General features: G+C 42.7%; 1 protein-coding gene across 9 annotated transcripts in view; it reads left to right on the top strand.

Moving 5' to 3' along the window:
* LOC125453854 (abl interactor 2) overlaps positions 1-12,787 on the top strand; it is a 153,872-nt gene that overhangs the window by 132,911 nt on the left and 8,174 nt on the right. For 8 of the 9 annotated variants that reach the window (XM_048533893.2, XM_048533891.2, XM_048533892.2 and 5 more), the window contains 3 exons: positions 1,707-1,883; positions 5,875-5,961; positions 8,772-8,951. In XM_048533893.2, coding sequence (XP_048389850.1) covers positions 1,707-1,883; positions 5,875-5,961; positions 8,772-8,951 — 444 coding nt within the window. The remainder of the gene's footprint in view (positions 1-1,706; positions 1,884-5,874; positions 5,962-8,771; positions 8,952-12,787) is intronic. The other variant, XM_048533894.2, reaches the window with a different exon arrangement.

The raw sequence follows: 12,787 nt of genomic DNA, 5'->3' as shown, positions 1-12,787 counted from the left end.
TACTGATTGGGGTTTAGAAGAATGAGAGATGATTCCGTTGAAATATTTAAAAAGAGAGCAGTGGAGGCTGGATAATTGAATATATCGAAGACTTTCAGACAGACTTTAGATATTTAAGGGAGTCTAGTGTTATTGGCAGGACAGTTGAGGGAAGTAAGCAGGAAGTGGAATTAAAACCACAGTGAGATCAGCTGTGATCTTACAGGGTGCTGAAGCAGGCTTGAGGAACGTAAATGTCCTATTTCAGCTTTTTCTTTTGTTATACACAATCAAAGTTCAGGCCTCTTTGTTTTCTACCTCACTGGGAGGGACATTTAATCACTGAGTCACCAGATGCAAGGAGAAAGCGGCATGTTTTAGATGTGATTGTGTAATTTTCATGAAATTTCATGATTTTCAAGTAATGTCTTGACTGCTGCAGAATGTTTAGGAGCTGGAGGCTTTAACATTATTTGATTATTGAGAACTCAGCAAAAAATTCAGTTAAGTCTTTCACAAAAAGTTCTGAAGGCTTCCTCATGACTAAGATAGTACTGAAAAGGCACCAAGTCATCCAGAGTTGAACTATGGCTCTAACTTTATCCTTGGCTTGTGCTTATCTCAACTATGGTCACATTAAGGATGCTACAGATCACCTTAGGGCAAGGAGAGGGAGTAACTGGCCTGCTTCCTCGTCTAAGGCTCTGTCCTGTTTCTAGCAAAAAGTGAATATGTTACAATGGACAAGTAATTGCTGCTGGTTTGTCTTAAGATCCCCCTCCTGTTTCAGTTGCTTCTTCTCCAACCCAGAATCCCACTATCAATCAGTTGACTGACAGAACCCAGTTTGAAGTGTAGACATGCTGGCATGTTGGCCTTACTTATACACATGGGAGTCTGGGGGGCTACTTTATCATATTCAATATCTCAGTGCTGGAGTCGGTCTGTAATTTGTTCACGTGAAAGCTGCCTGCGAAGCACCTTTTCCATTGCCTTTATTTGGCTGCATTGCAGTATGAATGAGGTGAGTCTTTCTAAGCAGGTGATTGGTTTGCATGTCTTGCATGAAAATGTCTCCATTTCCACTTGGCCTGTTCTTCACTTTCACATGGTGGAATGAGAGAAATCCATGTGACTTATTTGTTGCAAATCGCGAAAGAGCTATTCTATTGTTAGCTATATTTTATCATGATTTGTGGTATGTATAGTTTAAATAAAGCTGGTGCCCAAATCTATTGGGCTTCTTCATGCCTGGGTGAAAATCTCCATTGAAAAATTGACCACTTTTCTGCTGAATAATTTAATTAAGACCTGGTTTATCCCATTAGTCAGCTGGATGTAAAAAATCCTGTAGCAGATAGAGTTGTGGAATTGTCTTGTTGTCCTGACCAAAATCTATTCAACCAACATCACAAGCAGATTAGATCAAATTACAGAACTTACAGCACAGAAAAAGGCTGTTCAGGCCCTTTGTTTTGAGCTGAAAACAGTTTCAGGCATAGTATGTGAAGAGGTCTTTCCTCGTTGCTGTTCTTGGGATCTTGCAATTTCACAGTTGCAATTCTTATATCAGTGACTACCCTTCAGAGTTTCATTGGGTGTAGAGTTCCGTGGGAAGTCACAGTCATGAAAGGCTTGGTAGAAATACAAATTCTTACTCATTCATGGGAATTTTCTCCATGTGACTTATTCAGTGTCTAAATGTGAATTTCTCCGAAATGTCCTAGGACACACTCCTCAATTCTACAGCATGAATCGACCAGTGCAGCGGCAGAATCCTACCACCATAGGAGGATCTCTACCTGGCTATCGGCGGCCACCCTCCATGACCTCACAGGGTAATGTCCAGAATCAAGCCAATGGGGGCCCATACTACAGTCAGAACCAGGCAACTGAATCGAGAGGTAAAGATGATGTTTTATGATACTTGCTTTTTGTTGTAATTTTCTTCTGCAGTTCAACTCTCGGAGCTTTGAATTAAAACAGGAAAAAATAAAAATCATGAAAATGCAGGTATTTTTCCACTCCATTCTCAGAAGCAGAAATGGGTGTACAAATAGACGTTTTGTTCACATTCATAAAGAACTGAGATTCTCAAAGTTATTCATTTTGATTCTTCAGTAAGTCAGAAAATCCTACATCATTGCACAGCTGGATGATATTGCTCCAGCGATCCTTGGCAAACATTATAATGGCAGGAGGGCTACAATTCATTTAATTTCTTTTTGTATATTCATCCTCATCATGTAAACACTTCATTATGAAATTAACTTCTGACAAAACTATCAAAATCAGGGACCCAGAATCTGATTATATTTCATTACAAAGCTGTCTTATGACCAATGATCCACAGCCTTGCTCTATTTAATTATTAAATTGTCATATCCAATAACTTAGACTTCAGCTCTAACGTCTTATAAAGTTGTCATAACAAGAGGTCCCTGAAAATATGTGGTATTTGGGAGTGGTGGCAAAGGACTTTGAGGACTCTGACAGTAATGTGGGACAAAATTAATTGCCACTTGAAAAATCTTGTGTTAATAAATGACAGGCAACAGAAACTCATTAAAGGCAAATTTTGTTGAACAAATGTGAGTGACTTAATTTATGAAGTGTTTCAGAGGATGCATCAAAGTGGACTTTAACTTTAAATAAAGTGCTAATGATAGAACTGTTAGTAAAATCGATATCCTGGGTGTTACAATTGACCTTAAAACTGAACTGGACCGGTGATAACAAATATTGTAGCTAAGAGAGCAGGTCAGAGGCTAGAAATTTTTCGCAGTAACTCCAAATCCTGCTTTCCATTTGCAAGGCACAAGTCAGGACTGTGATGGAATACTTCCAGTTGTCTAAAGGACTGTAGCCTCAATAACTCAACACTATCTGGACAAAGCAATCTGGTTAATTGGTATCAGAGATAATGGGAACTGCAGATGCTGGAGAATTCCAAGATAATAAAATGTGAGGCTGGATGAACACAGCAGGCCAAGCAGCATCTCAGGAGCACAAAAGCTGACGTTTCGGGCCTGGACCCTTCATCAGAGAGGGGGATGGGGAGAGGGAACTGGAATAAATAGGGAGAGAGGGGGAGGCGGACCGAAGATGGAGAGTAAAGAAGATAGGTGGAGAGAGTATAGGTGGGGAGGTAGGGAGGGGATAGGTCAGTCCAGGGAAGACGGACAGGTCAAGGAGGTGGGATGAGGTTAGTAGGTAGATGGGGGTGTGGCTTGGGGTGGGGAGAAGGGATGGGTGAGAGGAAGAACCGGTTAGGGAGGCAGAGACAGGTTGGACTGGTATTGGGATGCAGTGGGTGGGGGGGAAGAGCTGGGCTGGTTGTGTGGTGCAGTGGGGGGAGGGGACGAACTGGGCTGGTTTAGGGATGCAGTAGGGGAAGGGGAGATTTTGAAACTGGTGAAGTCCACATTGATACCATTAGGCTGCAGGGTTCCCAGGCGGAATATGAGTTGCTGTTCCTACAACCTTCGGGTGGCATCATTGTGGCAGTGCAGGAGGCCCATGATGGACATGTCATCTAGAGAATGGGAGGGGGAGTGGAAATGGTTTGCGACTGGGAGGTGCAGTTGTTTGTTGCGAACTGAGCGGAGGTGTTCTGCAAAGCGGTCTCCAAGCCTCCGCTTGGTTTCCCCAATGTAGAGGATGCCACACCGGGTACAGTGGATGCAGTATACCACATTGGCAGATGTGCAGGTGAACCTCTGCTTAATATGGAAAGTCATCTTGGGGCCTGGGATAGGGGTGAGGGAGGAGGTGTGGGGGCAAGTGTAGCATTTCCTGCGGTTGCAGGGGAAGGTGCCGGGTGTGGTGGGGTTGGAGGGCAGTGTGGAGCGAACAAGGGAGTCACGGAGAGAGTGGTCTCTCCGGAAAGCAGACAGGGGTGGGGATGGCAAAATGTCTTGGGTGGTGGGGTCAGATTGTAAATGGCGGAAGTGTCGGAGGATGATGCGTTGTATCCGGAGGTTGGTAGGGTGGTGTGTGAGAACGAGGGGGATCCTCTTAGGGCGGTTGTGGCGGGGGCGGGGTGTGAGGGATGTGTTGCGGGAAATACAGGAGACGCGGTCAAGGGCGTTCTCGATCACTGTGGGGGGAAAGTTGCGGTCCTTGAAGAACTTGGACATCTGGGATGTGCGGGAGTGGAATGTCTTATCGTGGGAGCAGATGCGGCGGAGGCGGAGGAATTGGGAATAGGGGATGGAATTTTTGCAGGAGGGTGGGTGGGAGGAGGTGTATTCTAGGTAGCTGTGGGAGTCGGTGGGCTTGAAATGGACATCAGTTACAAGCTGGTTGGTTACAAGCTCCTGCACTGCCACAATGATGCCACCCAAAGGTTGCAGGAACAGCAACTCATATTCCGCCTGGGAACCCTGCAGCCTAATGGTATCAATGTGGACTTCACCAGTTTCAAAATCTCTCCTTCCCCTACTGCATCCCTAAACCAGCCCAGTTCGTCCCCTCCCCCCACTGCACCACACAACCAGCCCAGCTCTTCCTCCCCACCCACTGCATCCCAATACCAGTCCAACCTGTCTCAGCCTCCCTAACCGGTTCTTCCTCTCACCCATCCCTTCCTCCCACCCCAAGCCGCACCCCCATCTACCTATTAACTTCATCCCACCTCCTTGACCTGTCCGTCTTCCCTGGACTGACCTATCCCCTCCCTACCTCTCCACCTATCTTCTTTACTCTCCATCTTCGGTCCGCCTCCCCCTCTCTCCCTATTTATTCCAGTTCCCTCTCCCCATCCCCCTCTCTGATGAAGGGTCCAGGCCCGAAACATCAGCTTTTGTGCTCCTGAGATGCTGCTTGGCCTGCTGTGTTCATCCAGCCTCACATTTTATTATCCTGGTTAATTGGTATCCCATTCACCACCATAAATGTTCATGCACTATATCACCAACACACAGTGGCAGCAGTGTGTATCATCTACAAGATGCACTGCAGTGACTCACCAAGGCTCCTTCAACAGCACTTTTTAAACCTGTGACCTCTACCATATAGACAGAGAAAGGCAGAAAATACGCGGGAACATCACAGCCTACAAGTCACACCATCTTGACTTGGAACCATATTGCCATTTGTTCACTATTGCAAGGTCAAAATCCTGAAAAATCCCTTTCTAACACCACATGGGTTACACTGGTTCAAGAAGGAAGCTCACCGTGACCTTTCTGAGGGCAATTAGGGACAGGCAATAAATGTTAGCCCAGCCAGTGACATGCACATCTCATGAACAAATTCTAAAAAAATGTAAAACCACAGTGTCAGAGGGCAAATCAGCATGGATTAAAAAAAGAAAAATTGGCTAAGAAACAAGTAGAGAGTAATAATGAACATTCATTCTACAGGCAGGAGGGAGGCATGCAGCAGTGTTTGTGAAGTGTTGATATTAGGATCACTGCTCTTTTGGATCAATACTAATCCAACAAAAGGAATTAAACATTAAGTGACCCCACCAAACTATTCACCATCATTTCCTAACACAGAATTCGTGAGCATTTTCCTTGAAGAGCCTGGCTAAGATCTAAACATTACGCTGGTGTTTCAGATCTCAGAATACCCACAGAGAGCTCTGTGGGACAAAAGCTAGTATGGTAATAAATGTATCTACAGGAGGCTGAAACTTAATCAACATCATGTCTCTCATTCTTAAGCACTCAGTCTAAATGATATATTTTAATGTGTTCCTGTTCCTGACATTGATCAATCTCCATGAGCAGCATTTCCTGTCTCATGCCTCTTTCTTCCAGCTCCAAACCCCACGTGGTTTTGTTGACGTAGCCTTGCTTGTTTGGCTTGACAATATTTTCTCTACTGCTTCTTACGGGTGTTTGTTCCTTTCCTGTCCCTCATTTGTGTGTCTGCTCCTGTGTGCAGCGCCACTGGCCCCTCCGCCACCTTCTATTCTGCAGGTCACACCTCAACTGCCGCTGATGGGCTTCGTGGCCAGAGTTCAAGATAACAGTAAGTCCACACTTTACACATTCTATCTTGGGCAGTTAGGTTCTCTGTGTACACAGAGGTTCTGCAAAAACATTACACCAAGGACAAAACAAAACAAGGAACATTTTCAACTTATCCATCACTGTACAAGCCCACAGCCAGTACAATACATTGCAGAAACAGTGTCTAGCTTATTCTGAACTGTCACATCAAATACATCCTAGGCAGGTTCAACAGTGGTTTGACACAGAGTGAACCTTCCTCTGAGCTGTCTCATCAAACGCATTTAGACCAGGATTAGGTACAGAGTAAAGCTCCCACTATACTGTCCCCGAGATACTCCAGGAAAGGTAAAGTATTAGTTGTACGCATTGTAAATATTTCTCTGTTCCTTCAAACATTCCAGGATAGATACGGTACAAGTTGGATGCAGAGTTAGGGTTCCATTTTAAGTCAAAAGAAAAGCAGCAAGTCCAGCAGTTTCAAGGGCCAAAGATTGATTCATGGCTTTATTGTAGAAGTTGCACCATACTGAAAATTGGAAGCTTGACTGAGTTAGGACTGTAAAAAATGAAAAGGATGAAGGGAACAGCAGGTCCCATCCTACAAAGGCAGTTAATTATATTTCACAGCTTGTTGAAAAAAATTAAAAACTTGTACAGTGTACATGTTGAATGAGGCAATGGGGAGACACAGGAAGGAAACGATAACATTTCTGAAATGATGAGGAATGGTAAATGCAAGAGACTGGCAAGAAGATTGGAGAGGAGGTTCAGGTCTAGCTTTGTTGAAGTTAGTCTCTAAACATTCTAGGAATTATCGGGATCATTGTTAGGTAAGTGTTGAAGGGCAGAATTGCATAGGTTGGAACGTGAACTGTAGAATTAGTTAAAGAGACCAGTCACAAAGCAATCATTGGCACATTTATTCACTAAAATGTTTTGCAAAGAAGTCACTCACAATACATTATGTTGAATGTCGAGGAAACTGCAAAGCAAGTTATGAATTCATTCACATGAGATTGGAGCAAGGATGTATCTGTAATGTGTTCCAATTATATGTGTGGGATATGTGGGGATCCAGACATTGGTATAAGAGAAGCATCTGTTACAGTTTGATTGGGAGTATCACTGGCAGGCCAATCAGAACTCAGTCATGGAAGAATGAACAAGAGTGTTCCAGAGATAGTGATTACTCTCTAGAATGTGGAGGAGAAGGAAAGATATTTGGGAATGACGTTCACAGAGGTTGACAATGATCTAGTCAATGCAATTGCTAATGAAGTCCAAAACGATCTTGTCATCATGAGATGGTGATGAAAGCATGGATAATGGGGCAGATAGAAACAAAACCCTGTGAAATGTGTCAGAAAGTAAAGCAGAACCAAACTTTGTCCATGTTAGCCCAACAATTAATTTCAAGGTTCCCCAGTAGATTCAGTTAATGTAGTATGTTTGAGCCCAGAATTCACTTGGAAGACATTATCACTTAGCACTCTTCTTAGGAATGTTATCTTTGAAAACAGGTCATTACAGCTAAGATTCTGTCCAGCACAAATACATGGATTTTGAATTTTGTAGGAAACTGTCACAGTAATAGTCCTCAATGAATGACCTCTTCGCAAGGTGCCTTTCTATTTTCCCCTGTTCACTCAGTCCTTCCCGAAAATGCATGATGGGTATAGTCCTATCGGCATCATATGTCCTCAATGAAGCCCAGTCGCACATGCCAAACTAGTGTTGGATTCAGCAAGAGCCTTATCTACCCTGCTCCAAAGGTGAACCTATGCTGCAATCTTTGAAAATATATCTGAATTCAAAAGTGTAACCTTTTTTTACCATTTTCCGTATCTGATATTTTCTGGGTGAAGCTACCCATTGGGTGCCTCTCTGTCATTTTCTATCTATGCCCTTTTAAGCGCTTGTCTTGAAATTGTTCAAATGAAACTGATTTAAGATTCTCTCAGCCATGAAGATTTCATCCTGTAGTCAGTGTAGATTCTGCACCATATGCCAGTAGAGTCTAAATACTGTACTATCTGATTCACATGATGTTTGACAATTCTATGTCTCATATTGGTTGGAGAAAATGGCCATCTCATGAAGGCTTGTCACAAGCTGGACAGTACACAGCAGCATTTTTGTTTGAGGACATTCTTTCTGATCTATATCATTGAAACTATGTTGAGACCATGGACTTTGAAATTGATGGAAGCAAATTTACTTTTAAAATAAAATAATTACTCATCAGTGAAAATTTTAATTATTTTGCCAATGTTAGCAAAAATATTATTTTCTGTAGAACTTGCATAAACTTCATGAAGTTAAAGGGAGAGGTTTCTGCACCCAAGATGCAGATATTCAGCGAGTATAATCTGTTGCAAATTGCAAGCTCATTGCAAGTTTCCTTGGTTTACCTCTGAACCAAAAATAATTCATGTTCAAGGCCTGCTCCAGATAATAATCTGAGTTGATATTCCATTGCGGTACTGAGGGTGTGTTGCACTGTTGGGGATTCCATTTTTTGAATAAGACATTAAAACTGAGGTCACATCTTGCCTCTGGTCTTAAACATATGACATTATTTGAAGATCAGGGCATCTCCTCAGTATCCTGGACTGATACAGACCTCCACCACCACCTGAAACAGATTATATGGTCACTTGATCGCACAGTGGGAGTTTGAATTGTACAAATTGGCTGTCAATTTTTTTATTACAACTGAAATTTATCTTCAAAATACTTAGTTACCTGTGAAACTCTGTGAGGTCCTAACACCATGAAAGATACCACATAACTGGTCTTTTCCTTTAACATGATATCAACTTACAGTTTCAGACGGCTCCACTCCTCCTCCTCCTCCACCGGCTGATGATGTCGTGTTTGATGAGTCACCACCTCCTCCCCCACCACCAGAGGATTACGAGGAGGAAGAGACAGCTGTGGTAGAGTACAGTGACCCCTATGCTGAGGAGGATCCACCGTGGGCACCCAAGAACTATTTGGAGAAAGGTCAGTGGAACAGAAAACACGAAACTTGTGGTGCTTATTCTGACTTTCCATTCTGCCCATACCTCCACGTTCAGTAAATTTTCTGTAATTCATAGTATTATCATGCTTCTCGATGTGAGATACTCTCCAGGGTTCAGCATCGCTGGCCTATGCCAATCTGTAAGTGAATGCTATCATCTGGAGTCTTTTCCTGCCAGCAGTATGGGTAACATTTTAGTGAAATCTCTTGATCCTTGCTTTGCAATCTACTTGAAAGCATCATGGAGTGGTTTACACAGATGTCTATTTTTAGACTGAATGTGTTGCATTGGGAGACTAAGACTTTGGCTGTGACCTGAGATCTGGGGGGACTTTTCTGGGGACCGTATTCCTGTCACCATGATAATATTATGGGGCCATGGTTAACTACCTGAGAATGGGTTTGCAATCCTTCCAGGATAGGAAGCCCCAACTCTTGAGAACTGCTGATCAGTCCGATTAACTGGAACTTCTGTAATGGTAACAGCACTCAAAGTAATTAGTAGCCGCTGCTGGAACTACAGATAGTCCCAAGAAGCAGCAAAATGTCTCCTGAGATTGGAGATGAGTCTGAGGGTCATAGCTGGGGACCCTAGCTGTGAACAGGATTTTATAGGCTGGGTTCAGGGTGAAATACTAAAGAAGGAGGTTATCATCTTGTGGGGAAGTGGGTTGGAAGTGCCTGCACTGAGCACAACGTGTCTGAGTGTGCTCTCCTACCTTCCTTCTTGCTTCACACCTGCTGAGTGGCCCTTGCATAGCTTTATTGGGGTTGTGGTGGAACGTGGTTCTTAAACAGCCAATTCAAGGCCTCAGCTGGCCAACAAGTGGATGGACTTTCAGGTGCTGCTGCCTCTTTCCTCAGCCCACATAATGTGGGGGCAGTTCTTTAGTGTCCCTCTTCCCTTTCTAATCCCCAGTCTCAGACAAGTGACTCAGCAATTCATCTTGCATTACTTTCTTTGCTAAGTAAAATGAAGAATGATGTCTTTTGCTTTCTCTAAAATGTCTAGATTCTCAACCATAAACACATTTCGTATATTGTCGACCAGGCTACTGCTTAAAAAAACAATGTTACCTTGCATATAAAAGATGCACTGTGCATTCAGACTGCAGAACCGATACTAATTTTTGATTGGGCACATAACACACCCTACTGAAACACATTGAACTCAGTGCAATACACAGCAGCATCCCCTTATCAAAGATCTCAGTCACAGCTGTCAACAAAATGTATTATCTCCAGCTGGACCTCTTTCTGTAACCTGTGCCACGATCCCTTGGGACACTCACCACAGATATACGTTTCCACAGATACACGATTTGAAACTATTTAAATTTCCACAGAAAAAAATGACAGTAACATCTTCATAGCCAGACAGCAGATGTCTTTCAATATTGAATAGAAATTATACAGAATTGCATAGAATCTGCAGAATAGAATGTGGCCATTTGATCTGTCCCTGTGTTTATGCTCCACATGAGCATCTTCACCCAACCTTATTAGCTTAATCTCCTGTTCCTTTCTTTCTCATGTGTTTCTCTAGTTCCTTCTTAACTGCAACTATAAAATTCAATTCACTTATTTTGGGGCAGAGTTTCATATCCATATCACATTTTAGATCCTGACCTGAATCTACTAGGATGTCCTCTAGGTTTATGCTCCCTGACAAGAGATATCTTCTAAATACCTACCTCCTCAGAACCCTTGATTTTCTTCAAGACCAGTTTTGGGTCCATCTTCTAACCTTTTCTTGCAGTTTTGCTATTTTCATATTCTTCCATTTGCACTGCATGACATGATCTTGATGCACCTTCCAGCAGTTGTCAGCAATCTTCATCAAGAAGTTCCAGGATTTGTGAATATCCAGCACTAGAGGCATTCTTTCTGATCTCAGTGTTTCCGAAGGTTAGCTGACATTGCGGGTTGTTTAGGATTAGCAAAAGTACAGTGGGGTGTTATTCTGACAACATGCCAGAAAGACCAGTTTCTCAAATGTGACAGTAATAAAGTTCAAAACCACATGTAATGACTTCAACCTGGAGTTGAGGTTGCTTAAACTTTTATGAAGGATTTTAACTTGAGAGTTCAGCATCGAATGCTTTTTTTCATGAATTCCTTTGATTGCTTTTGATACCCCAGCATATGCTGGACATTGGTCCAGAAAAGTTTCTGATAGCATTTAAATTAGTCTAAATTAGATCTACTCCCTGTTTTTTCTTCCATAACCCAGCAACCTTTTCCATTTTAAATATTTATCCAATTCTCTTTTGAAAGTTACAATTGAATCTGCTTCCATCACCGTTTTAGATCAATACAATATACTCTGCAAAAAGTAATCTTATCTCCCTCTATTTAAATCTCCCCATCTCCAGCCTCATCCCATGACCAACCTTCCCTCTCATCCCTGCCTCCTTGACCTGACACAACCTGTCCATCTTCTCTACCACCTATCCGCTGCTCCCACCTCACTAACCAACCCTACCACTGCATACCTGCACTCACCTATCACCATCCCATCTACCTTCCCCAGCCCCACCCCTCCTCTCTATTTATTTCTGAGCTACCTACCCTCTCTCCATTTCTGAAGAAGAGTCTGACCCGAAACATCAGCTTTCCTGTTGCTCTGATGCTGCCTGGCTTGCTGTGTTCCTCCAGCTCCACACTTTTGTTATCTCTGACTCCAGCATCTGCAGTTCTACCTCATCTCCCTCTGGTTTTTCTGCCTATTCTATTCAATCTGTGTCCTCTAGTTATCGACACTTCAGCCACGAAAAAGGTTTTCCTTATTCAGTCTATAAGTACCATTCATTAAATAAAACATCTCTGTTGAATCTCTTGTTAACCTCCATGTTCCAAGGAGAACAAACAGCACTCTACTCTTTCCACGTAACACAAGACCTATATCCTTGTTACCATTTCAGGAAACAACTCTCCAGAATTCCTGAAGTGTGTTCCCTAGCATTGGACATAGTGCTACAAATTAATGGTTTAATTGTGTTTTGTGAAGGTATTTTGTAACTTCCTTGGTTTTGTACAAGGCCTCTATTTGTATGTTAATTTCCATTTCAACTTTCTGCGGCCTTAAAAAATTTGTATATGTACATCCCAAGATTCCTCTATTCTTGCACCCCCTTTAAAATGAGAGTTTAGTTGATGTTGCTTGCCTCATTCATCCCACAAGATTCTGTCTAGTGGTTCAAAAATTGAGTTGTTCTGAAGTTACCCAAACAACCAAGTTTCGTCTTGCAAAAATGGAAATTGGGACAGATAAAACCAATCAATGTCTTTGAATTCTTCTCTTTATAGTTTTACATGTTTCACTTTGGAGAATTGGTTTCATTATTTTAGTTTAAGCATTTTACAGTTTGTAAAATGGATTTTCTCTCTGGTCTAGAATTGTGACGACTGCATAATTTATATATCTCATCAAAAGTTATGGGTTTGATTATGACATGGATAATGATTAATGAGTTATGTGGACATACTTTGTCTGCTGTATAATTATCATAGAATCCCTACATTGTGGAAGTAGGCCATTCAGCCTAATAAGTCCACATCTGCTCTGACCCAGACTCACCCCCTGCCCTATCACTGTAACCTTGCATTTGCCATGACTAATCCACCTAACCTACACACTCCTGGACACTAAGAGTAATTTGGCATGGCCAGTCTGCCTTACCTGCACATCTTTGGACTGTGGGCGGAAACCACAGCACCCGGAGGAAACCCACACAGAAACGGAGAATGTGCGAACTCTGTACAGATAGTCGCCCGAGGCTGGAATTGAACCTGGGTCCCTATTGCTGTGAGGCAG

Source organism: Stegostoma tigrinum, chromosome 7, assembly GCF_030684315.1.
Source record: "Stegostoma tigrinum isolate sSteTig4 chromosome 7, sSteTig4.hap1, whole genome shotgun sequence".
Classification (NCBI taxonomy): domain Eukaryota; kingdom Metazoa; phylum Chordata; class Chondrichthyes; order Orectolobiformes; family Stegostomatidae; genus Stegostoma; species Stegostoma tigrinum.
This window is presented reverse-complemented; position numbering and strand designations above follow the sequence as displayed.